Raw genomic sequence first — 26,286 nt, 5'->3', positions numbered from 1 at the left:
AGAAATGCTAAACATTCATTGGTTCCAGATGTTCTAATGTAAGGATTTGCTGCTTTTCTTTGTTTAATAGCATCGTAAATGGATTATATTTTGCTGCTGGTTAAAGAAATGTTTTCATTATTTTTTGACTTTGTGTAGATGAAATTATTAACTAGACAAACTACATCAACAGATTAATCAGTATTGAAAATAACTGTTAGTTGCAGTCCTAGCACCAAATGAAAATCCATAACACCTACTGTACACAATTTCCAGTGTAGCTAATTCTGCTGGTCTTGTGCTTGTTTCCAGGAGACAAGGAGATATATATGGAGGCAGAGCAGGAGAGGGAGAAGGAGAAGGAGAAGGAAATGAGGATGATTCTTCATCGTCCTCCGATCTACCCACTGCCTGAAGAAATAAAAAAGGTAGGCAGTGATTCAGAAATCATGCTCCTGAAAACACGTGGCAGGTACCTTGCTGATTTTGTATTTGAAATTATATTTGAGCACCAATACTCTCCTCTTAGGACAACCAGTATGAAATCATATTCAGCTCACACATACATTAGTTTTTAGGCCATGCTGTACATGTTACCTTTCAAAGCAACATGTTAATGAAAGACCATATTGACACAACATATGCTGTCTTTCTTTTTTACTAACCTGGAAAACCTGACGAGTTTGTCAACAGTGCACTCTTTCCATATGCTGCAGTAATCCATATGATTTAAATAAGAAATGGGACAATGTCTCCTCTTTTAATCTTCCATCTGTTTTAAGATATGCACACAAGACGTAACGTGGCAACGATTGCGTGTTGCTTCATATCCTTGTCAATGTCAGGTGGCAGATACATATTCCCATATGACATGCCATATGGTATGAATATAAATTAGTAGGGAATATATCTTGCTTTTCCCTTTTAAACAGGCGGCACATAGAGTATCTACTACCAATTATAGCAGTGCATTCTCTGTATTTCAAGTTGACGTTAATGCATTTTTCACATTACACTATGCTTTTGGAAAAGGGTTTTTATATCATCATAAATCAAAAACATACTGCCAAGTAAGTGGTTTTAAACCAGTAGTTTTACTTCCCATTCTGAGTGTCAAAAAATAAGGTGTAAGAGCATTTTCTACCTCTGTCCTTTGTAAAGTTAATTAATTTCTCACTACAACAGTAACCTTTGTATTTAAACCATTTCTCCCACATTAAAAATGCAGAATTTTACAAACTGAGCAGCTGGCTGGTTATGAGAGGGACCTGACTGCTTTATCTGTAGCTCTCCAAAAGGCTGGGAAAACAAGACAATAATATTCTGTCTTTTACAATCTATCCTCATTTTGCTCGAGTAGTTGCGCATCTGCTCTTTGATACTATCAAATCACTTCCACACTACCAAAGTCACTCCATTTTTGGAACTAGTACTTCCACAGTGATTTTAGCATTGTGTGCTGCTGCATCATAGATGTAAATAAGTTAGCACTTTGCAAAATCTTTCAAATCATAATTTGACACATTTTTATCACATTACAGTTTATCAGGAACAATAAACTATGGCACACCATTACTGCTGTTCATCCCACTTCAAGTGCATAGTAGAGACTGCTCTCTATCTCTTAGTTTGGTCCTCTCTCCTATCTGTCTCAGTCCAGTCTGTTGCTCTGCTCTCTAGTAATTTCTGGAATTTCTCATTGAGGCCTAAGGGTGGGTGATCTGGCCAAAAGATCATATGACAATCTTTTTGGGTAGAATCGCAATCCACGATCTGAATCACGAGTCTCCCCACAGATCAGTGGCAAACTGTGAGTATTAGAGCTATTTATATTCCTTTAGTCTGTAAGGTTCTACTGATCAAAAGCTTTAAAAGGGCTTTCAACAAAAGTATTCCAAGTTGTGAATATTTTCATGTGACGTCCATTGCAGACAGTAAGGCAACTTCCTCTTCTTCACTTCTTCCAACATGAAAACAATTTTTTCAAGTTCCGTCAGGTCAGCTTTGGGAGTCTTATTTTCATTAGTTGCTGCCTACAAATTTAAAGTGTTTCCACATTGTTCTGTTGAGTTTCACCATGGGAGGGTCGAGTAAAGACAGTGAGTGCACCTATTTGAAAAGCCAATGACGATTGCCCCCATGCAATAGCTCTGGCCTAAATAAAAAAAATCTGACTGGTTAACTCAATTTTCATGGCTTTAGGACAGTATGCCTTTCATTTATGAAGGAAATTTGAGAGAAAATTAGGCAAAAATTAGAATCAGAAGAGAATAAATATTAAATGAAAGAGATTAAATATAACCTTTAAAATGCCGCCTTGTGTTGCTTGTCCTAAGGATGGACTGCATCTGGTGACAATGGTTCTTGTTCTACTCATTTGGAGAACTTGTAAATGTGCCGCTACGCCAAGCTCACTGTGGCTGCAGAGCAGAACAAGGACCACTGGCGCCAACTGCAGTTAGCGGGCTAGCTGTTTAACAGTTAACAATGGGCTGGTTACCACCAATTGAACTTTTACAATTAGATATCCAATTATAGCACCTTTAAATAATGCAATCTATAAAATTAATCCGAAAGGTAGATCATATGCCAAAGTAAGATTGTCCATGATATAAGATTCTCAGATCACCCAATCCTGTTGAGGTCAATAGTAGCTCTGCACAATATGCCCCATGGTATTATGTGAGAGCAGCCATCCCATACCCATCTACACATACCCCTCCTCATGAGGGAATTTTCTTGTGTCCACTTAATGAATGACCTACTCAGGGTGAAAGTGTGAGGCCCTAGGTCTCTGCGCCCCAGCTACTGCACTAAATCTTACAGGCCTTGAGACGCTCAGGCGGCTCCTCCAGACGCAGCTGTGGTTTTCTGCTGATACTACTGGTGTCAGGGCTGATAACAGTAGACCTTGGATGGTCAGTAACAAGTGGCTGGGTGTTTTAAGAATCAGCACTTGGGCGTATATAGTCTTGTTTCCTTGTTTATGGTTAATGAACCAATAGTGTATTCACACATCCCTCTTCTCTCTTTTCTTCGAGATATTTGACCAATTATGGAGTGTAAGCTCCCTATAGTAATCTCTCTAAGTGTATAAATAAATATAATAAATATTGATGAATTCTCCTTTCTCCTTGATCAAGCATCACCGATGATAAGAATTTTCACACCCCCCTCCCCGAAAGTCTCCACCCCAAAAGTCTCACACAAACACACCCATGCATGCATAGGGCACAACGCAAAGACACAGACACAGAAACACAGACACAGACACAGACACAGACACACACACACACACACACACACACACACACACACACACACACACACACACACACACACAAACACACAGTCCATTCTCCCATACATCCATTTGTCCATCAGTCTTTCTGCCTGCTGCGTCATGGCCCACAGACTCAAATGGGAATCCATTTTATTTATTGATTTTTGTAGTGGCCGTCTATTTCTCCCCGGTGTGGGTGTGTGCATCCGTTTCAGTCCTTCTGTTTATGATTTTTCATGAGGGAAATTTGATAACCACACACAGAGCAATGGACAGAGAAAGAGAGACAATAACAAAGAATGAGAGAGGGAGGGAGGGACTGACATTTTGATCATAGCCCATCTGGTTCAGTCTCAGGCTATACCTCCCTCCCTCTCTCCCTCCCTTCCTCCCTCTGTCATCCACTCAGATTCCAATAGGTCCGTAAAATAGAGGATGTTCTGGGCTTAGCCCCCCGCTGGGTACACTTCAGCACCATTTATTGGAGGAGGCTTAGGTGGCCGGGAGCGAGTGGAGAACAAAAAACAACAGAGGCAATGCGTTGCAAGCGCAAAGCTGTGGGCAGCACCATGTGCGCTAGTCGGCGTGGGAGGCAAAGAGGAGGTGGTGTACTAACAGGCCCATTTAAGTGCTGTTAATCCTGGTGTGCTGGGAGAGGGCTGGCACCAAGGTTTAATGGTGGGCTGCTGAGAGGGAGAGCACTGCGGTTGCACACACATACACACACACACCATGCCTCCCACCCACACACTCGGGCACAAAAACACACATACTCGCACTGAACTTTCATGCCATCAGCATGCTTATTGTGTATATATATATATATATATATATATATATATATATATATATATATACACAGCTATAGGTACACACACAAATGAAAAACTCACTCATACATTGCAAGACAGTAGTCTTAATTAAATTTCAAAGTGAATGATGTTAGACTGGGTGTGAAACTGCCAACATGGCATTCCTTTTAATGTGGCTTTTTTGCCCAGATTTTAAAAACTTGCAGGTGGATTGAAAACTGAATGATTTTCTATTATGTATGACTCTGTAAGACATGACAAGTCTGATAGCATGTCCACGGCATGTTCCTGTCTTCTGTCCTGTGCCTGCATGGAAATGAAATTAAGCACAGATTTATTTGAACAGTGAGATCTATATTCTTCCACAGTTTCTCTTTGAACTATTTCAGAATTTGCATGTTCCACAGCTTTATACTGACAGTCTTATGATCAAATTAGAGTGTATGTACATTGTTTCCATTGTCTTAAAGCATCTTACTGACTTGATGGCTTCTGTGAGGTTAATGGCATATAGGGAGCAATTTTATTCTTTTGCCAACCACTCTAATCTCAATGCTGAACTTTTTTTGACTGGATTGTCTCTGCAAGTGTAGCTGGTTTTGCAAGGGAACTTAAAATACAGTACTGTAATGTATTTCAAATATGCTGAGAATGCATGCTGCCTTGCAGTTTCATCCAGTGTCATGTGAAAACAGGCATACTTCCTCTCACTCCCTTCTTTGTCTCTCTCAAGGGCACATTAGCACTTGTTATTCAGGGACCTGAGAGCGTTACTCCCCCCCTTTTACTGATGGTCTTGGGACTAAGAATCAACTCAAACCTGCTGCTCAAAGCAGGTAGTTAGACTAAAAATAGCACATCTATTAAAGACTCAAGAGGCTGTGTGTTGCTACAGGTGCCAGTGGGAGGATGAAATATGATCCAAGAAGTCCAACTTGATTAAAACATTGATTAAATTGAAGGTTTCTCAGACACGAAAACACTGACCAGAAGTTTATAAATCTGTGAGCCTTTTAATACTCTACTCTAATACTATACTTTTAATAATTCTAGGTAATTAATTTAGAAAATCATATTAATGTCCCTTTTGACGGTAATGATGTGAAAACTAGAATATGCTGTTCGTGTTACAAAGTAGCCTACCTGGATTTTGTGCTTGCACTTATTTTACCGGAGAACACAGTGCTGCTGGATGATGTTGCATTGTATTACTGCAAAAGTTGAGCCAGGTTTAACTTTTTGCTGGACAACCCTGCTTTTTTCTTTTCTAATGCAGTGACAGTGCTATTGTTGATCTGAACGCAGCATAAGCCACTGTCTATTGCCACCTCAAAACTCTAAACAAAGCTGTTTCACTCCTTCCTTACTTGGCAGGATTTTCCTCCAAGTTGTCAAAGTAACACTTTAACTTAGAAGATGTGTTCCCTCTTTCCTAGCACAGTGTTCCAGTCCAAATGTGGCTAAAGGATTAGTTTTAAGTGCAGCACCGAGCAGAGTACACCACAGCCTTTTTGCGCAGCTGCTGAGCACCTCTTGTTCTCCATGAGGTGCTGATACTACCTATTCACTTCTCAAGTGTCACAGTCTGAGAGGAGCTCAAACACACAGTGTAACAGGACAAGACGTTCACCTCCAAGAGAGAGGGAAGCACAGGCAGAAAGAGACAGAGAAAAGAAGCAAGAAAAGCAAGTAAAGAAAGAGACAGACAGGAGGGACAATACTCCCTGTTAACTTCTTTAATGTTGTGGTATGTGCAAAGCTCCCAAACACAATGTAACAGGATAAGACATTCACTTCAGAGATAATTAGAGAGTGAGCGGAGAGCAAGGGAGGCAGAGAGAATAGGGGGCTGTGTGTGCAAGAGAGATAAGTGAAAGATTTTCTGTTTCGTTTTCTTCAGTATGAGAGAATCGATGAAGAGAATAAGACCAAAAAAACAATAACAATAATAATAATAATCTGTCATACACACACACACACACACATGCAAGCACACCAACACACCCAGCTTTCTCCTTCATCTATTTTCTTTCATAACACCAAACATACCCATTAAGAACACAACAGGAGATTATACACACTTAAAAAGGTTGTGTTTACCAACCATCCTCCATCCGTACACACACACTGCACGCCATGGCATGCATTCACTACCTGTTTGACTCTAGTTACATTTATAATTGAGGAGGTTCTCAGTTTTGTTAGCCTGTGCATTCACATTATAGTGTGTTTCAGCCTCAGGCTGCCATCTCCCTGCTCCAGAGTCTCAGCAACATGGTACTTTTTCCTACTTCTTTCTCTTTTTCTCTCACTCTCTTTCTCTTTCTATAAGAGGTACATGTCGCTCTCGATGGACAGCTGACAGAGCACAGGCACTGAAATGTGTCACCGTAATGCCTCAAGTACTGACTGGCTGACTGCTGTCTGTAAAAATGTGGACTGTAGGTGGGAGTTCAAGCATTGTCTATGTGTGTATTCGTGTGTGTGTGTGTGTGTGTGTGTGTGTGTGTGTGTGTGTGTGTGTGTGTGTGTGTGTGTGTGTGTGCTCTTGTATTATTTAAAGATATGGTTACACAATGTCTACAGTCTGTGTAGCGAAAGCAGCACATTAGCAGAGCATCAGCAGCAGCTTCAGCCCTCTGTCGTCACAGGTTGTTGTCTGGCACAATACTGAGCATAGGTGAAACAAAACAAAACATTTAATTACATTTCAATGCAGCATTAAATGTAGTCGTATTCTCTTTGTTGGGCACACTTTATAATAAGTAGAAAAAGAGTGATTTGCTCCACGTACACCTAAACACCTGTCGTGGAGCTTCACTTTTACATCAGTAAGACTTGCTGATGTGATCAGAGTGCATGCTGTGACCACACTGCCATCTGTATGTTGACAGGACAGGTACAAAAGAGACTAGGCCTCACTCATCTTCATCACACGCTGGAATTTTGAGTGTTACCCAAATTGAAAAATAGCCTCAAAACCTCTTTATCAAACCACTTTACCTCTGTGTAAATTAAATAAAACTTCTAAACAGCTCCTGAAGTTTTTTGTAACTTCAGTCTCTCAAACTTTCTCTGTTGTCAGTCAGACCTTTTTGTTTACTGAGCCTCTCTAATATATATATATTTTTTTCACAAGGATGTGTTTCAGGTTTCCTTGTAGAATATCTGAAGCAAACATGATGTAATAAATGTAGTGGAAAAAGTAAGGTGAAAGCTAAGTTTAAGTTATAGGGGCCAGACATTGCATTACATCAGTATAGTGGAAAAACTTTAGCTGCATCCTTGTGGTTCATAGACTGGAGGATCTGGCTGCAGACATGTCCATGGATATGTCCATGACCTGTGTGTGTGTGTGTGTGTGTGTGTGTGTGTGTGTATACATTTGCCTTACTTCTCCCTGTTTTAACATCATGCAAAGTGCTATTAGCTGCATTTGTAAGAAATTGTACTATACAAATATATTTGAACTTAGTTAAGTGAAACACTCCCTTTCAATAGAACATTTTTAATCTTGAAAAAGCAGGGCAACAGTTTATAGAAAGTCTTAGTAGTACAGTTAGTGCAGTGTGTTCTTTTGGACAGAGGAGCGGAGGCTCAGTTGTTGAATTTGCAACACTGAAACGCTCATCACCAGTCAAGTCTGGTTTGTTCGCTGGAGAGCCCTTTCTTTCTCTTCTACTAAAATCTGACATTTCAGTGACGACCTCTGTCCCTGGTTCTAAAAACATCTTCAACTTCTCCCTCCGTTTATCTGTTGTAGTGTAAACGTGTCAATCGAAGTCCTGACTAGCCCCTGTCATGTCTTTTCGTGCGTCTGACTGTTGACCGAGGGCTCTCAACTGCTCTTGCTCTCCCTCTCCCTCCCTCCCTCCATCCATTTTTAATGTGAGCATGGCAAAGTCTTCTAGAGGAAAAGAGGAGAGGAGAGGAGAGACAACCTACATGTCCTGGGGAAGTACACCGTGCTACACATCTCTCCTTTTCTCCTCTTTCTTTTTGTCTCACTTTCTTTCTGTTTCATTCCTTCAGTTTCCCCCTCCCTGAATAATGGATAGTTTCAAACCAGACACGCTCCTCCCTTCTTCTCTATAAGACATCAGGAGGTCGGTGGTTAGTGGTAGCACATGTGTTGTCTGTTCACTCTAATCAGTGTATCTCAGACTTGCTCCCATCCTCCTCCTCCCTCTTCATCCTACTCCTCCTTCTTCCTCCTCTTTGGCTGTTTTTCCTGTTCCACCCTTACCTTTCCTGCCCTTTTTCAGTCTGTTTTCTTAAATCTGGGGGAAGAGAGAGAGATTAAGAGAGAGAGGGAGAGGGGGAGGTTTCATCAGGTGAATGCTGATCTGCAGTAATGACTGAGAGACAGCGGGGGGATTATTGTGCAATATTGTCACGGGTGTTGTCTGGGGCCTGGTAATACAAAGTGACAATATTGCATGATAATCCACAGGTCATTACAAGGTCACTGTTGCTTTTATGAAGCAGTTTCCATGCCAGCCACTGTGGGAGTTGTTTTTAAAAGATACACATTCATCAAATGTTCAGACAGTCTGTCCCTTAATACAAAAGATTTCACTTAAAAACATTAAAACATTATTTGTTAATATTTCTTGCATACTGGTGTTGTGTGTGAGTTTGACAGCAGAAAAGAGTATATACATCATTAAATGATAAGAGCAAGGGCTTTTTTATAGACTCAACATTTTGCACTGACTCAATTTACTATCGAAAGAGGAAGAATTTCCTCATTGATAGCAGCCTCAGTCGACCATTATCCATGATATTCACAAAGATGTTATGTGTTTTCAGCAAGCGTTACAAATCTCGCTTTTTTGAAGACTGGAAAACCTTGATCGTCTGCTTTTACCACCACTCTTCAAACACTTCATTTCATTGACTACTATTTTGTACCATCATGGTTACTGCTTTCAGTACTTACACATATTCAAAGCTGAAAACAGCCAGTCCTGTCATGTTTTTTGGGTGCTGTCGAAATTCTAGGAAACCTCAATAACTGTGGTTGAATTTGACGCACGTCAAGGGAAAGTGGATACAACAGAAAGGTCAAACATACCACTTACAGACCCATTGTAGCAAACAATAAATTAGGTTTTGAGTTTCTTGTAAACATTATATTACCTTTAGCTTTCTGCTTTGCTCAAAAGGTGGCCTTTGGTGATGTAACGCTTTAGTTATTTGTATAGTCAAACTGAATTAGATCTCTGTTTTACTCATTCATAACTGTCTGACACTTATTTGCATAATGTACTCAGATTCAGCACAGAGACAAACACTGCAGGCGATGGCACTTGTTTTCTCTTGCTCAAGAAGGTTAAATGAGGTTGCATTATGCTTTGCTCCACTGACTGTCATCTAGTCAGACAGAATGTCATCAGTTTCCACCTGGTTTAAACTGTAAAGGAAGAACACAAAAGCAGGATCAGACTCAAGAAGGTATGGTCTTATTCACACACTGTACAGCAACAGAAAAATAGAACACGCACGGATAGACAGGCAGGCAGACACACACACACACAGTTCAGCCAGGGTTACCTCCTCTGGCCTCTCTTGGCTTACTGTGCCGTGCCATGTCGTGCCGAGCCGCGTGTTGTGATGCGTGGTCTAGTGGGGCTAACGGAAGCACATGTGTTGTCTGCTAACTCTGATTAATGTAACAGACTATACTCCCCCTTCTTTCTCTGGCTCCTTTTTCGCACCGGCTACCCTGCTGTCCTGCCTTCACCCCTCATGTCTGCACTCGGTCTGTGTTTCAAACCTGGACCCTGAGAAACATAAGGCTCATTAAAATATAATATAGTGCCTCTCTTGCTTTGTTCATATAGTATATAGTGTTTTGGAGAATAGGTTTTTAACCTATCAGAACTGTTCAAATTTCTGGAACTGAAGAGTTACACTACCTTCTACATACATTATCAGTCAGCTCATTATCAATATTATATTCCCAGCTGAGGGGCGTATAATGCAGCAGGAGGTACTATAACCAGTTCCAAACTAGTGATTAACTTAATCGGTTTGCACCATTAAAACTTAAGAAAGCTAGTGAAGACTTTAATTATGTGTAAATCGGTTAATAGGATTTACCTGCAGCACTGCCCAATCAAGAGCAATCAACAGTTTAAACAGGAACTTAACTTCATGTGTATAATACATTTCATAATGCAGATCAAAGTGCTTCACATACAGTACATATCTACAACACATTTAAAATCAATAAACCATTCAGAAACAGCATTAAATAAAATAAAAGAGGGTGAAACTATATACACAATCAATACGATTTAGATGACAAGGAATAAAAAAATAATCGCAGGATATAGACTACATACAAGCAGGATTAAAAAGATGATCGGATGGAAAGGATGCTTTTCAAAAGAATTTACAGAGATTGCATGGCAGATGTTTTTGGGAAGTCTGTCCCACAGTTTTGGCCCATCATAAGAGTAAGCTGCCTCTCCATACTTTATTTACTTTAGTCTTAACTGTTGATATAGTTAATGCTGTAATGTTTGATGACCTAAGGCAATGACTGGAGAGAAACAGTCAGCTATGGTGCTAAACTATTCAGAGCTATATTCTCTAGTAATGAAATTTTAAAATCTATTTCTAAAAGAGATGATGTAAAGATGCTTAAATATGTGTGATATATTCTCTTTTACTTGTTTTTTTAATACTTTTTTATTTATTTATTTATTTAATTTATTTTAAATCTATTCACTGATTTATTTGTAATCCAGTAAAAAAAAAAGTTTTGCTACAGTACAGATGAAAAAACACCTATATGTGGATCAATTTATTTGCATTAGCCAGAATAAGGTATCATCTGACTACGGAAATATTTCTTAGATGGAAAAATGCTTTCTTACTGATGTAGTCAGGATGTTTACTGAGGTTTAAATTGTTGTCTATGATGACACCCATGATTTTTGCCTCAGGTTGAGTCTGCTTTGCCAAAGATTAGAATTCTGTCTCTTTTAGATTCAGCACCAATAACTATTGTTTTAGTTTTGTCCTCATTTAATTTTAATTTAATAGTTGTTACACATCCATTTTGAGATGTTGTGAAGGCTTTCTGTTGATGATATAAGCGGATATAAATTAAACAGGTCACTTTATCATCCGATCATTGGGCACTTACAATATGTAGTTGTGTTCTGTCCTCATAGGTCGGAAAAGCAATTTGAGGTATACCATGTTATTTTTCTGAAAAGTAATTAAAATCTTCCCAATTTACATCATAAATGAGCAAAAATCATCTTGATCAAATCTGTCGACCAAATCTGTTATATATTAGCCAATGTTGCAGACGTATGTCAGTTGGTTTGATTATGCAGCACTTTCATCTGGCAGTTACTGGGTGTAGATGTTTAGTAACAAACAACAATCTCTATGTAAGAACTAGTTTGTGTGGTGCAACCCGTTTTAATTTAGTGATGTGTAACTCACCTTGTAAACACTTAACTTAAGTTTAAACTTGCTAACAGCTGGTGCAACCGGCTCCAGGTCACCAATAGTGAACTGTGGACTTACAACTGATAGCGTAGCATGTTATGTTTTGTCTTGAGCTTGGTAGGTAGGTGAGTCTTTCCAGGGCCCCTGATTTGAGAATGATAACTCTATCTACCTGCAATAGACGCAGTCACCAGTCAGTTCTGGAGACTTAGCTAACTTTAAGAAAATACATTAAGACTCGTAGACTGACTTCCATACAACCCATATATGCACACAGAGAATAACATGAATTGCCCTGCCAGTCTTCTGCCTGCTGCCTGCTCGTCAGGCTAGCTGTTTGTTGTTGTGTGTGCCATTCCTTGCCGTGCCGTGCCGTGCTGTGCCTCGCCTTGTGTTTGGATGTGATGTGATGCGTGGCCAAGTGTCGGTCGAGGCAGCCATAGGTGATTCTTTCCCTGCCACTGCCCTTTCCCTGCTTCCACGCAAAGGAGCAAGTAAGGTGGGCGGCCAGGCAGACAGGGAAGGGAAGGCAAGGATAGAGAAGATATGAATACGGGAGGACAGCCAGTCAGCCGACAAACATATAACCCTGGATTATACCCCACTTCAATCCCTCACTTTATTATATATATTTTTTAACTCCCCACGGCTCAATCACCCCATGCCGCACATGGTTGTCTGCCCTGCTGACTTTGTCCTGACTTTCTTGTGACTGTTGCTGACTGTTGCATTTCAGCGTCTGCCGTCTGCATGCACACATCTGTGAATGTGAGTGATTGACTGTGGATTCCTCAGTGCTACTCTTCCATACAGACACACACACCACAGTTACTGACTGACCATCCCACACACTTTGATTCATCCACCACAGTACAGTATGCCCCTGATCTGTCTGCCCCCTCCCTTCCCTCCTTTCCGCTACTCGCACGCCTCTGCCCCCCCTCTTGCACTTCGCTCTATCCCTTGTGACCGCTACTACCCCTCCCTTTTCCCTCCAACACACACACACACACACACACACACACACACACACACACATGTACACACCCAGATAAACAGACATAGAAGCATATTCATTCACACAGACACGCACACCGTGCCATGGTCAACGAGGTTTCACATATACACACAAATATTCACACACATGTCCACTTCTACATTCATGCACTTGCTCATAAACACACACACACTTGTCATGTGATGTGTGGTGCGCCATGGGTTCCAGATGAGTGGAATCTCAGTGTTGGCTCTCGCTACACTGAGCACCACAGGGGGTCTTTATCGTCGCAAAAATCAACAAAGCCACAGTCACGAAGCGCCGTCTCGATCACACACACAATCACGAGCACACACACACATACACAACTATGTGCACACATGCGCCCAGGCATATTCACGCATGCCCAAAAAAACAAAAGGGAAAAAAAGAAAACAACAACAAAAAAACAAAAGCACTCACATATATACGCTCATAAAGTGACAAAAGCTCACAAAAACATTCTCGTTATGACACGCAAAGATAAGAGCACAGCTGTACAATGTTTTCTCTAGGACACACACACACACACACTCCACAAGATCTCACATACTGTCACTGTCCAAAAAACAAAAAATAATTTAGGACAATTAGGGAGAAAAAACATGGATAAGTCCCTTAACTACTTAATCCCTTCTTAAATGCTTGGGTGATCTATCGTGTCTGTGATTTCACAGACAGAGAGAGAGAGAGAGAAGTGGGATGAAGTGGCAGCTAAGCTGATAGAAAGGAGAAAGCATTTGTTAGATTGAAAGAGAGAGAGAGTTTGAAAGAGAAAGAGTTCAGAAGGATCCAGGTATGATGCGAGGCTGCTCTCCTGCCTTTGTTTTTTCCTCTGTAAATCCACCGCCCATCATCATATCACTTGATTAAACCTAATCCTAATGCCTCTAATCCTCCAGGCACCCAAAAAATGCCTAAGTGCCTTGTACCCCTCCATAACATCTCTAAACAGATTTCAATGTGCACTCAGCTATGCTTTAATATGACTGTATTTGTGAGTGTGGGTTGTAGTTTTTGTAGTCTCTCGTCTTTCCAGAATTACACAAGGGCATTCAGGTTTTTCAAATGCTGAGGATTAGAGAAAATAAATTGTTTAGTCTGTCTGTTTGTCAGGATCTGATGTGGCCTGCTGTCTACAATTCTCTGTTTCTGCCTGCTGTGTGCAGCCTGCACACTGTCTCTCCCTCATTAAAAGCCTTGACCTTCTACTTATCTGATCAATAAGATTAAGGGACAAACGATTTTTTGTCAGATTTTGGCCAGGCTTCTGTGGCCGATAAGTACCAACAAAGTGCAGTACAGAAGCCAAAGAGAGATTTCTAGGTTGTTAAGAAATCCACAAAGAAACATTGGAAAGGTAGGCTTCCCAAATGGTTCAGTATTAACACAAAGGAAAAGAGGAGGGGAGCTGTTTGATGCAGAAAAGTGAACAAAAAACAAGCCTTTTCAAGCCTTATTTTGTGCCTCTAAGTGCCTGCAATTTCTATCAAGAAACAATGTAACTGTTCGCATAATATACCTAATCTAGCGTTTATAAAATATTTTCTGCACTACATAATATGTTTTATGTCACTTTGGGATGTGATTTTGGATGTGAAAACTAATTCAGTACGTTGCGTTTTTATGTGTGTGGCCATTTTTTCTATATATACGGGTGCATACCAGTGTGTGTGCACAATGTATGCCTGTGTGTGTAACTGGCTACATGCCTGTTGGGTCAGTTTTTGGTCACGGAATGCATGTTTGGGTGTGTGTATGGACATGGGTGGGTGGGGTGGGGGGTATACTGTGCATGTGTGTATGTGTGTGTAACATCAAGGCTGCGTGTTCGTGACAGTGACCCACTTCTGGTGTTTTGATGAGCCAGATGGGTCACGGCAGCTGTAGCGGAGGAGGCGGAGGTGGACGAGAGAGAGAGGGGAGCAGGAAGATGAGGAGGAGAGGGAGGGAGGGAGAGGACAGTTGTTTAGGAAGAGGAGGAGGAGGAAGGAGAGGGGGACAAAACATCCAGGAAAAGGGATGCAAGGAGGAAATGGAAGATTAGGGAAAGATTAAGGAGGAAAGAAGAGGTGGAGTGATTGTAAAAGGAGACGAGTTGTCAGACTGGGAAAATTAGATCTTTTTATTTGTTGTGTCTGCATAGCAGTCCACCTCCACCCTCAGTATATGAGACAATGAGCGCAGACACTCAAAGGCATCACATAAATTAATTATGTTTCTCATCCTGGCAAGACACCAACCATCCACAAAATGCCCCCACCCTGTCGCCCCCCACCTGGGCCTGCTCCACCCCCCTAAATGTTTCACATCAGGCGAGAGGTAATAGCCCCATGTTTAATTGATGAAGCATGGAGGCATTGGGGTGATAACATGGACTTTGGAGGGGTCCAAGTCACAAAACACATATGGTGGTACCTTAGGTGTAGACACATGCTGGAGGTTCAGTTACGAGGTGGATGATTCAGTGTTGGCACTCTGTGGTTATTGCGCACATAGCTACTACATCACTGATGTATCCTTATGCATGTTTTGCATAGTTGCATACAGTATTTTTAAAGCTTTTACTTTTAAAGCTCATTTAGATAATAGATATTTATTAACTCTATATATGTATAATAGAGTCATCATTACCAGATGAATTGAAGCATTGTGGTGCGAGTGTAAGAGCTGTATGTGTCTTGAAATTAATGTTTTAAACTGCTTTTGGCAAGAGTCCAGCATGCTAATGGAGTCAATCAAGAGACAGAATGAAAGAGAGATAAGAGACACACACAAGGGGAGCCATAGAAGTGGTGTGTGCACTAGAGGACAAAGAGGTTTGGTGTGTAGAAGAGAAGCATCAATTGGCTGCTGGCATGAAACATTTAAAGGACAACAAGACCTTTTTCCTCCTCTCCCTCACTCTTTCTCTCTTTTTCTAGCACTTTTTTCATTCAGACCGCCCCTTTGCTTCTCTCTTTCTCCTCTCAGCCGCTCAGGTATTTTCTGCAAACATGTATATTGTGTGTGTGTGTGTGTGTGTGTGTGTGTGTGTGTGTGTGTTTGTGTGTGTGTGAAAGAGAGAGCGTGTGGAAGGGTTAGTTTTGCGGTTTGAGTGCTAAGTGAACGTGTCAGTGCCCAGGGCAAGGGGTCTCCCCACGGGGCCGAACTCAGTCACGGGAGCACACAGCCAACTGGTGGCGCAGACATTCTGCCCTCAGGGTGTGTGTGTGTGTGTGTGTGTGTGTATAAAGAGTGAACGATTGTGTGAGTTTCCTGTCCGTCTGAAGATGCTTATGCGAGTAAATTTGCCTTTGCATGTGTCTGTCTACATCTGTGTCTTTTGTTTGAAACCATGTACATGTTTGTGCTTGTATCAGTGTGGATTTTCATGTGCGTGTCTGTTTGTCAGTCTGTGCGTCTTTAGGTGGGTGTGTGTGTGTTTCTGTCTATGCCTTTCATCTACCCTTGTGTGTGTTTTTGACTAAGTTTGTGCTAGATTGCATGAGTGTGAGAAAGCATGCCTTTGTGCGTGTGTGTGTGTGTCAAACCATAGCTGAGGCACGATTCAGCCCTCAGGTCACTTTAACATTGTGCATTGTGCCCTTGTTGTCTGTCTTGATGACGACATCAGTCACAAAAAGAACACGCGCACACACAAACACACAGAAATTTACATGCATAAGCATTTTTGGACAAAATACAACCCCCCCTTATGAACACAGTCACACACGCACACACACACACACTTTTTTTTTTTTAGTTTTTACTGTATCTATGCCTGCAGGAACCACAAGGACATCTGCACAGTAAACATCCAAACCCCCCCAGAGCCTCAGTCCCAAATATTGCACACATTTGCATGCACTAACAACTTCTGGCTCACTCTCTCTTACACACACACACACACACACACACACACACACACACACACACACACACTCACACACACTAACACTGCAAACAGATAATAACCCATATTCTCCAGAGTGCATTCTGTGGCAACCGATGTCATACATTGTTGTGTTGTGGAGCTTTTTCTCCACCCACACTTTCTCCTTTCTCCCAGTATAAGGTGTTGAAATCCAACATCCCATGGTGAGAAAAGCAGGACCACACATTTGATTTGCATCAAGCATCACAAGCATCCAAATACATGGGTGGCCCTGCAAAGACAAGACATGTATGCAGAAATGATTTTAAAAAAGCAGTCAGTAGTCTCATATTGTTTCATAGGTGTATATCAAAGACAAAACTATTGCATAAATACATTAGGCTCAGGTGTGTCAAATATAGAATTTGATATGAGCATCGTGGTATATGTGAAATGTATTGATGTACCTAATGGTTTCATTTTCTTCATTTTATGATGATTTTCTTATGCAGTACTATGTTAATTGTTTTTTGACTTGTGTTGCTGTTACTGTACTACTTCTGGTTGTTTTGGAGTTCATTTTCCATGGTTACCTGCATGAGAGACATGCTTTGTTCAGCCCTTTTGAAAGGTGTTGGATCCTTGTGTGCATTTGTCCTCAAACCAGCACTGTGCTTAGGTACAGCATCACAGAACCACTAGCATGTCTGTATGCTTTTAGTCTTGTTATTAATGACTTGCTTTGGGTCCAAGTTTGCATAGCCTTCAACTCTTGGACCTCAGCATTTGCTGTGAGTACAGCGCTCTTCTATAAAGTGTCCATCTGTCTTTCTGTCTGTCTGTCACGGCTGTTACAAGACAGACTCCCGCTGTCCTGGAGACATGAGGCAGACATAATCTGAACCTTGACCTGACATGGATAGACAAGATGCTAACACGGAGGAGGAAGGCCCTGTGATAGGTGGGAACAGAGAGAGAAAGTTAAACAAGCAGATGGAGAGACTGAGAGGGAGAGAGAGTGAGAGAGAGTCTTTATCTTCTTAAAAGTGTCACCTGTCAATCATTGTCTTGTCAAAAGCACTTCCAACTGATGCTGTGTGTTTTGTCTGTCGGTCTCCTTTACCACCCCATCACTCTTTCTGGCTTCTCTGGAAGAAGAAGTGAGAGAGGATCTCTGTCTTTCTACTTGTCCTTCTCTGTGTTTTCATGTTTAGCCCCAAAATTTCAAACAGTATTTGAAATCATCTCTGTATTTAGTTGTTGTTTTCTTAGTGTAAAACATGTTGTATTTTGATATCACAAAGTAGTCTCATATTTAGATTTTTATTTACCTTTGCTATGTTCAGGGAACTTATTTGTTCTCTTGCACCCAATGGATGGAAGTACATTGCAAATGAACATACTGTATATAGTATCTGACTATCTAATATTTGAATTGTTCTGAGGCTGTAAACTCCTTAGGTTTGCCCTTGGTGTGATGTTACCTGTTTCTCTTCCCCCTACTCTCTGTTCTCTCTTAGTTAAACAGGATGAGTCCAATCAAAAATGCTAGATATACCACCACTACCATCAGTCCATAATGCTGTGAGCCTGGGGGAGAAGGAAAAGGGCCATAAGTTCACCAAAACAAATGAGCTAGTTAATTTTTAAAAATGTCTGTACATGTATAAAAGATCAGTGATTATGAAATGAAAATTGTGGCCTGAATATGGCGCTGGAGAAAAGGTCATAGCATCACCACAATCAGTAGGTTTCTTACTCTTGGAAGCAAAAATGTATACGCCAAAGTTCAAGCCACTGTGGCCCTTTGTGTTTGAGATATTTTGGCCACACTCAAACTAGACAATGACCAAATGGACAAAGGCAATCATATGACAGCAGAGACTACATGAACTGTTCTGTTAGTTGTTGTCAGCTTTGTTTGCAAGTTTATTTCACCTTGTTTACATCATGTAGCAGTCTATTTGGAGCTTTTTGACACGGGAGCTGTCAGCATGTCATACAAATATCATCTGCCTCTCTGCCACAAATCATCATGAAGATGAAAGCCCGGAGGACGTGATCTTATCCCTCATAAGCCTGAAAGAAGTGACAACAGCTTGGAGAGAATACTTTGACATGCACAGAGGAAAGAAAGATAATTTTGGGAGATGTTTTTTTTAACAGACAGCAGTAAAAACAATATCTGAAGAAGGGATTAGAGTATCTGTGTTCCTCTGCTTTGAACTGCTGACAGATAAAAAGATGTTGTTGACGCCAGAAACTGAAACAGATTTTGATGGATAATGGAGCCTGTAGTTGTCAGTCTAAGTGTTTTTATACTCAGCTTTGATTAGTTTTTCTTTGGTTTTAAAGGCCCCATGTGATAAGACACATATTCTCATTCTAAAATCATTCCCTAATGAAGAGCAACATATAGATTTTATTAGATTAGAGTTATTAGATACTTAATTCTTGAACAGTCATACTCAGTTGGAGACAATTCTTGCCTGAGATGGTTTACATAAATTTATCAGAAAAGCCATATCCAGACAGTGTAGCTCACAAGATAAACATTAAATTAATGCTTTGTTCCAAACATGACAATAATCACCGTGTCTTCATCATTCATTGAGTTATTTGTCACCATTGGTGATTTTTATTTTATTAATAGATATCTTCTTAGGTAAAGCAAACAACAAGGATGTAATAGACCTTTTTCACATCATTTTAGTTTGTCATAGCAGCACATGCACTGGTTTAATTGATAATATTAAAAATGACTGCATTACATCAAAGTGAATTAGTTGCAGGCAAAAAAGGTCAAAAGTCTGCTTTAGTGATGATTTGATTCATCAGACTTAAATAGTAGTCATACACTAGGAGAGAGACATTTCTTAATCATATCTTAATCCCTAAGGATGGGATTTGAAACCTGTTTTTCAGTGGCCTTATGTTTAAGAGGCATCCTTTAAGACATAAATGTGGCTATGTAAAGTTTCTGCTGAAATCATTAAGCCAAATTTTTAAAGACGTTTCATAAGTTGCATTTCTGTAGCTACTTATAAACTAATATCACTGTTGTTATTATTATCCTTATTCCAATTGTATTGATTTTCCCCTCAGATGGAGCACAGTGAGACGGTGTGCCGTTACTGCGGTGTAAGCTACCTCATTTACCACGAGTTCCATCAGCTGCACACCCGACTGGCTCAGTTGGAGACTGAGCTCCAGGAACTGAGAGAGACCGCCCAGAGAGAGAAGGCGCAGCGAGAGGCTCTGGAGCAGGGCAGGCTGGAGTGGGAGAGGGCACTTCACCTGGAGATGCAGAGAAAAGCAGAGGAGAAAGAGAGCAGCATGAGAGAAGAGCTGGAGGAGCAGAACAGAGACATGGAGAGAGTTCTGAGAGAGGAGTTTGAAGGAAAAAATGAAAGGAAGAGGAGGGAGATGGAAGAGGAGTATCAGAAAATCAGTGAAGGAAAAGAGAAACAACTTAGAAGAGAGCTGGGAAACTTAGAGGTGGAGAGACTGAGGAGGCAGAGAGAAGAGCTGGAGAGGAAGACAGAGGAGAGAGAGAAAGTTCTGAGTGACGAACTTCAAAAGGCCAATAAAAATTTAGACGAGCTGAGAAAATACCTCCAACAGCTGGAAGAGAGGTGAGGTCTTTATGTGTTTGTCTGTGCTTCCTGTCCCTGGTGTGAAATGATCTCTAATGCCAGGCTTCATGTGGGCAATTATCCTGTGAGTCATGCTGTTAAGACAAAAACACACAAACACACTCTCAGACAAATCAGACATGTATCCCACTTGCTGGTGTGTGTACATGCATCTCTGACACAAATCTTGCTCTATAGTTATGTATTCATCTTTAACACCCTCGTCATCCAGTGTCTAGAAAAGGGAAAATAGATACTGTAAATGAGGCTCTGTAAAACATCCAAAAAATACACTTTTTAGGAAACTTGTGCTGATTAAATCCCAAGTGATTCAGTTTATTTTCCACAGAACTGGTCCCAAAACAAACATTTTCATACACCCAGTTGTGAGCAGTGTTGACATGAACACAATGTTTGTAAAACATCCTCCTCATTTCACCAGAGAATTGAAAATGTCTTTCTTGCTTGAATTTAGTAAAAACCCAAATAAAATCAGACCACATTGCTCCAATTCATTTTGGATCAATGATACATGAGGGGGCAGACTGTGCTTTAGTATCAGGATGTGTGCAAGACAAAAGATATCCCTATTGGTTTCATAACGTTGCAAGAATAAATGTGATTTGTTGTAGGATGTTCTCCTGAAGGGCAATAGGCAACTGCAGCTATTTGCTCATATAAGGCATCAATTTAAGAAATAATTTCACCTTTCCACTACATAGATGGAGTAGTTTTTATTAAATGACCCCTGTCAAGGGGTGAATTTGCTCTTTAAGAAACTAGAGTCTTTTTCTCTTTGCAGATTATCATGTAGTGCAACCAGCCCCAATACTGCCAAGTTTGTATGTTCCAGTCTAGTCAGGCTCATGTGCACCTGTGAACTCATTTTAAGACTGATGCACCGCCTACCTAGCCACAACACCTGCAGCTTGTCATCACTGTGATACCATTAAATAAAGAAAAGATGTATTTGTTTTGACACACAGACAAACAACATGATGACAGTCAGGTATGTTTAGTATCAACCCAATGTCTTATGCATCAAAGAAAAAATATGTTTCCATAAATACATATTTTACCAAAGCAAAAATAGTTACATGCATTGTGTGCTGACATTGAACAGTCACACAGATAGATAATGAAAGACACTCTTCTCCATTAAAAACGATCTTAATAGACCAGAATGCAAAACAGCCATGAGGCATGTTACATTTTAAATAATGGAGGCTGGTCAGGCCTTTTCTCTTCATTACTATTCCATCATTGTTTTTCTCTCTCCACCTACACATGTACTGTACTGTGTCTCAGCTGAATGTAACAGGCTCAGGCATGTTCTCTGGGGGCTGTTGGTAGCTTTTCTGGGAAATTTAAGTATACATCAAAAGTGGGCTTTTCTTATAAATAAGTGTTATATCATAAGTATCAATTCAGGTCAGGCTGCTTACTAACGTCAGAGCACCTTTACATACAACAAGTACATAAGCAACAACATCTCACTCATTTTCAAAATGTAATTATAGTTATGAAGTCACACAAAAACAAAGTATTTTGTTTTGGTCACATTTTATTTAATCACTTAGTTTTAGTGTGTGTGTGTGTGTGTGTGTGTGTGTGTGTGTGTGTGTGTGTGTGTGCAGCTACCCACATTAAGGGACATATGGTGTACACACACACACACACACACACACACACACTTGCATACAGGTGGTGAAGATTCTTGTTGTGTCACTTACATCAGCTTTATAGTGTTGGTAATCAAATAGCAGGTGTCTGTAATCAAACAACCATCAAAGGCCGAGTGAAGTTTCTGGGAAATATGTAGGAAATGCTCACTTGCCATGACTCACCAGAAAGCTATGAATAATCCAAAACATCTAAAGACTCCTGTTGAAATACAAAACAATGACACCAGGTTGAAGCCCTAGACAAACAAGGATATGAAACCATGCACACACAACTGCACGCACACACACACACCTGCAGCTTCACTCAGAAAATTCCCAGTGTACACCACAAATAGATTTTAGAGGATGTTGTGGACAATCACAGTGAATGAACAGGTTGCTTATTTTTTTATCCCTTTTTATTTAATTACACACACAATTAAAAGTTTATATTATATATTGATATCTGTGTATATGTGGGCCAGTTTCTGCTCAGCAGTGGTTCATAGTGGATGGCTTGCTTTAATTTTTGCAGTGTTTGTGTGTATGTGCAGGCCACAGCCGGTATGTTCATATGGCTAGCAGGTTTTCAGGTTGTCCGTATGTTGTTATGTATATGGTAGACGGGAGGAACCAATCCCCTATGTGGTCTAATGTAAGCTGATTATCTCTTATACACTGCCTCTTCGTTGAGTAAAAAACACACGCAAACACAGGCAAACAAACACATACTGCACACAGTTGTGCTCTTGAGCCTTGGGGCCAAGCGTGGGTCAGGAGGTCAAAGTTCAGGCAGAGATAATGATGCATGGCGCAGTGATGTGTGAGAGGCCAGCCTGGACTGACAGCAGTGGATTCTCTCTGATCTCTCTTTTTTTTCTTTTCTTTTCTTCTTTTTGTGTTCATCTACATTCAAATATAAAATATTTTTTTTTCATCTAAATGAAATATTGTCAGATTTGAGTCATTTGCATTCTGCTCCTGTTTACAAACTAATTTTTTCCCCTTTCCTCTCTTTTTCTTTCTGTCAATCCCTATCACTTACACCAGCAATTTGCCAGTACTTTTCTGCATTTGTACACCATCACTCTCACAGGTGAAGTGGTGAACAGATTAAAAGTCAAAAGAGGGAGAGAGAAAAAGAGAAAGATGGCATGTGAGTGGGAGTTAATGAGGATGTTCTGAATGGCTGGCTACACAGCAGGGTATTGACTCTTTTGTGAGATATGTTTATGATTGACGACCCTCCCCTCCCACTCTGAGACTCTTAATACAGCTTTTGTTGTTAGATTATGTAATTTACCATGAAAGGGCAATAGATTTTATACAGGCATAGACATGAATGTTTCCAACCAGCAGGATACTTAAACAAGGCTTCTGTTTTTTTCTGTTTTTAACTTGAGCCACTTCTTTATCAACATAGTTTTAATTAGACATCCCAATACTGACCCACCCCTCAACATACAACTACAACCAACACATACACAGGTTTTCCTCTTTTTCTCTTTAGATGTCATTGCTGTCTTCCTTATCTGGTAGAGAGCCTGACTAGTGGCTTGATAACAACACACAAACTAGACCTGATTAAAATGTCAACTGTCTGACAGCATGTGTGTTCATGACATGAGTGTGTGTATGTGTGTATGACAGGTGTATGACAGAAGAAAGTGAGGTGAGAAGGATAGTAATGTACAGTGTAATTAAACGTGATTTTAAAATGTCACCTGCTAGACAAGTTCAAACTCAGATGAGCTGGAGATATTTTGATCTCAAGGAAAGAGGGAGGAACAGAGAGAAAAAGAAGCATATGCTATGTTCACGTAATATGAAGTTATAGCATTTACTAGTTTATGATTTGTTCATTTCAACATCCTAGCAGTGATTTTGACTTTGAATCTTTTTTTCTGAAAGGTCCTACATATCCAACTTGGTAAAAAACAAATTAGGCAGATAAGTAGTAGTAATTCAAAATAATGGCAAATGTGCGTGTGCAAAATTACCTATAGCTCATTAACAGATTATGTTTCATTCTGGGTGTGAATTACGCTCATTAATAGTAACACTGATAATTAACATCTTCAGTTGTCTGATGGAAGAGGGACTTTTTTTCTATGGCTCCCTTCCATCACATTTAATCTGAATGTACAACACCTCTTTCAAACAGATGCATATATAGCACAGAGCTACTCACTTTCAGTAGTGTGTGACCTACAGTATTCATATGAGACTCTCTGCTTGGGTGCTATTTCCATGCCAGTATCTGTACTTAGCCAAAGATTGTGTGTGAGGGAAAAGAACAGCACTCTGACCAAGCTAAATTAAGGAGAATCTCCCAGTTAAATATCAATGCATATCCTATCAATATTTAAAGCTTATCAACTTAATGATTCTGCATCTGGACTTCCAGTATTTGGAGCAAGTGGCTTGTGAAAAATAAGGTAAATGCAAATTTATCTATACAGCACAATTCATACATGAGGCAGTTTGGTGTATAGTAACTGAATGCAGCTTCACTCAATACTGGCCCCAGTATTCTGAATAAGCTGAAATTTATTTTCCGATAAAACAGAAAACAGACCAGACAGTAATTTAATTGACTGCTGATAAGGACATGTATACATTTTTTCTAGGTTAGCTGAGGACTCTTATTCTTGTTTTTAAACGATAAAAGGCTGATCTTGTAATAAAGTTAATATGGTTGCTGAAGCTTAGGTCAGAGTCTTTGAATACTCACAGATTTCTAAGCAAAGCAACACCCAGTCTCCACAGAATGTACTTCAAAAGAGTTATTCTTTCATGCAGCACACGCACACCTCACAGAACAGATACGCTTTTATTTTAATCAATACAGGACTGCAGGTGCTGCAGTTTCACTGAGGATGTGCTGCTCTTGCTGTGCCAGGCTACACCTGTTATTTCTAAGTGTAAGTTAAATTTAATTAACATTTCATATTATGTGCTGTTCACCTAATTTTCAAGTTGTGGCTACAGGCTGTGAACATTAATTAGGCTGCCACTCAAAACAGTTTTTGCCTCCTCAGCCAATAAATGGTGATTGTTTCGTTTAGTTAAACATTAAAAGCTAAATCTCATGACATTTGACAAGGGAATTGAAAGGACTCGGATTTTTATAACTGGATTTGATTCTGGATTGATCGATAAAATGCTATCGGATCACAACCCTACACTTGGCGCAGGCTCATACCTTGTCATCACAGTTTGAGCCTTACTAAATATACCCATTTGGTATGCTTCCTCCTCCTGTCTCTGTGTATAGATCAGATTTGATTAGTAGAGTCTAACCTGTGGTTAACACCACCGACTATCAACCAACCGGTCGAGGCAGACGGCTGCCCAACCTGAGTGTGGGTCTGTTAGACGTTTTTCTTCCTGTTAAAAGGGAGTTTTTCCTCTCCACTGACACTGTTCCCCCTCTGGGAACTGTTGGGTTTCGCTCTATAATATTGTAAGGTCTTGACCCTACCTTGTTAAGTGCCTTGAGATAATATATGTTGTGATTTGGTTCTGTACAAATAAAATTGAATAGAATTCAACCACCAATTTGTGTCTGAAGAGGGTAAGAGAACAAGAGAGAGAACTAAAGAGAAAATAAACATAGTGGAGCTATAGAAAATAGGCATGAGGGTTATGAGGAGGAAAAATAATTACAAAGTGGTAAGAGAAACTGGTAAACAAGTATAGAAAGACAGCTCGTCTAACTGCTGGCAGGTTGAAACATATCATGTAAGCACATGCTTATAGCGTTGAGAGAGGTATCTGGGAATTTAATATGCTCTGCTTCCCCCTGGCTGGCTGGTCGCTGTCTTGATCCAAACAGTGTGTTGGGGTGTGAGTCTCTATATCTGACTCTGTGTGCGTATGTAATGTATTTGTGTGTATGCACCTGCACACACTTTTATACACTTGCAATGGATAAAATATCACTTGTGTGCACAGTAACAAAAATTATACTTGGCAGTTATGAAGAATGAATCATAAAAACGTGAGCTCTCACACACACACACAAACACACGCACACACATACACACACACACACACACACCTGGGCTGGGTTGTAACAGTGATAAGACGAGTTGCAGGTGGGAGAGTGGGAGTGGAGAAGAGACAAATGATGGATGACGAATAGAAAGGCATCCATTTGTAACAGGGAAGTATTTTCTGGCAAATTAGTTATGTACTCATTTGGTTTTATTTCAATGTGTGGTTTCCACTAGCAACCACAGAAACAATACACAAATCAGTATATGCTCTCTCCCTCTCTGTTTGTGTGTGTATGTATATATGTGTTAGGTAATATGTCAAGTGTACTACGTACAAAGTTAAACAGCCTTCAACGACAGCATGTGAAGTATTAGCACAGATCCAACGTCAAGTTCGAATTACCACATCAAACAGATGGACTGACAAAATACACACACACACACAGAAGCGTGTGTGTGTGTATTTTAGTTGCATTGAGGAAGAGCTCTCCCTGGTAGAAGATGACATCTACCCGGCTCCATGGGAGGCTCAGCTTTAATGTGGAGC

The 26,286-nt window shown here is 40.3% G+C and overlaps 1 protein-coding gene across 1 annotated transcript in view; it reads left to right on the top strand.

Annotated features, from left to right (window-relative positions):
• The first annotated feature begins 296 nt into the window (after window positions 1–296).
• The window catches only part of lekr1 (Leucine-, glutamate- and lysine-rich protein 1), a 70,952-nt gene continuing 44,962 nt past the window's right edge, over window positions 297–26,286 (top strand). The window contains exons 1-2 of the mRNA XM_087173779.1: window positions 297–407; window positions 19,545–20,074. Coding sequence (XP_087029905.1) covers window positions 309–407; window positions 19,545–20,074 — 629 coding nt within the window. The 5' untranslated portion in view covers window positions 297–308. The remainder of the gene's footprint in view (window positions 408–19,544; window positions 20,075–26,286) is intronic.

Source organism: Seriola lalandi, unplaced genomic scaffold (genome assembly GCF_002814215.2).
Source record: "Seriola lalandi dorsalis isolate HSWRI2012SDOR001 ecotype SW California unplaced genomic scaffold, Sedor1 jcf7180002054281, whole genome shotgun sequence".
NCBI lineage: Eukaryota > Metazoa > Chordata > Actinopteri > Carangiformes > Carangidae > Seriola > Seriola lalandi.
The sequence above is the reverse complement of the archived record's forward strand: the minus strand, read 5'-3'. Positions and strand labels throughout refer to the sequence as shown.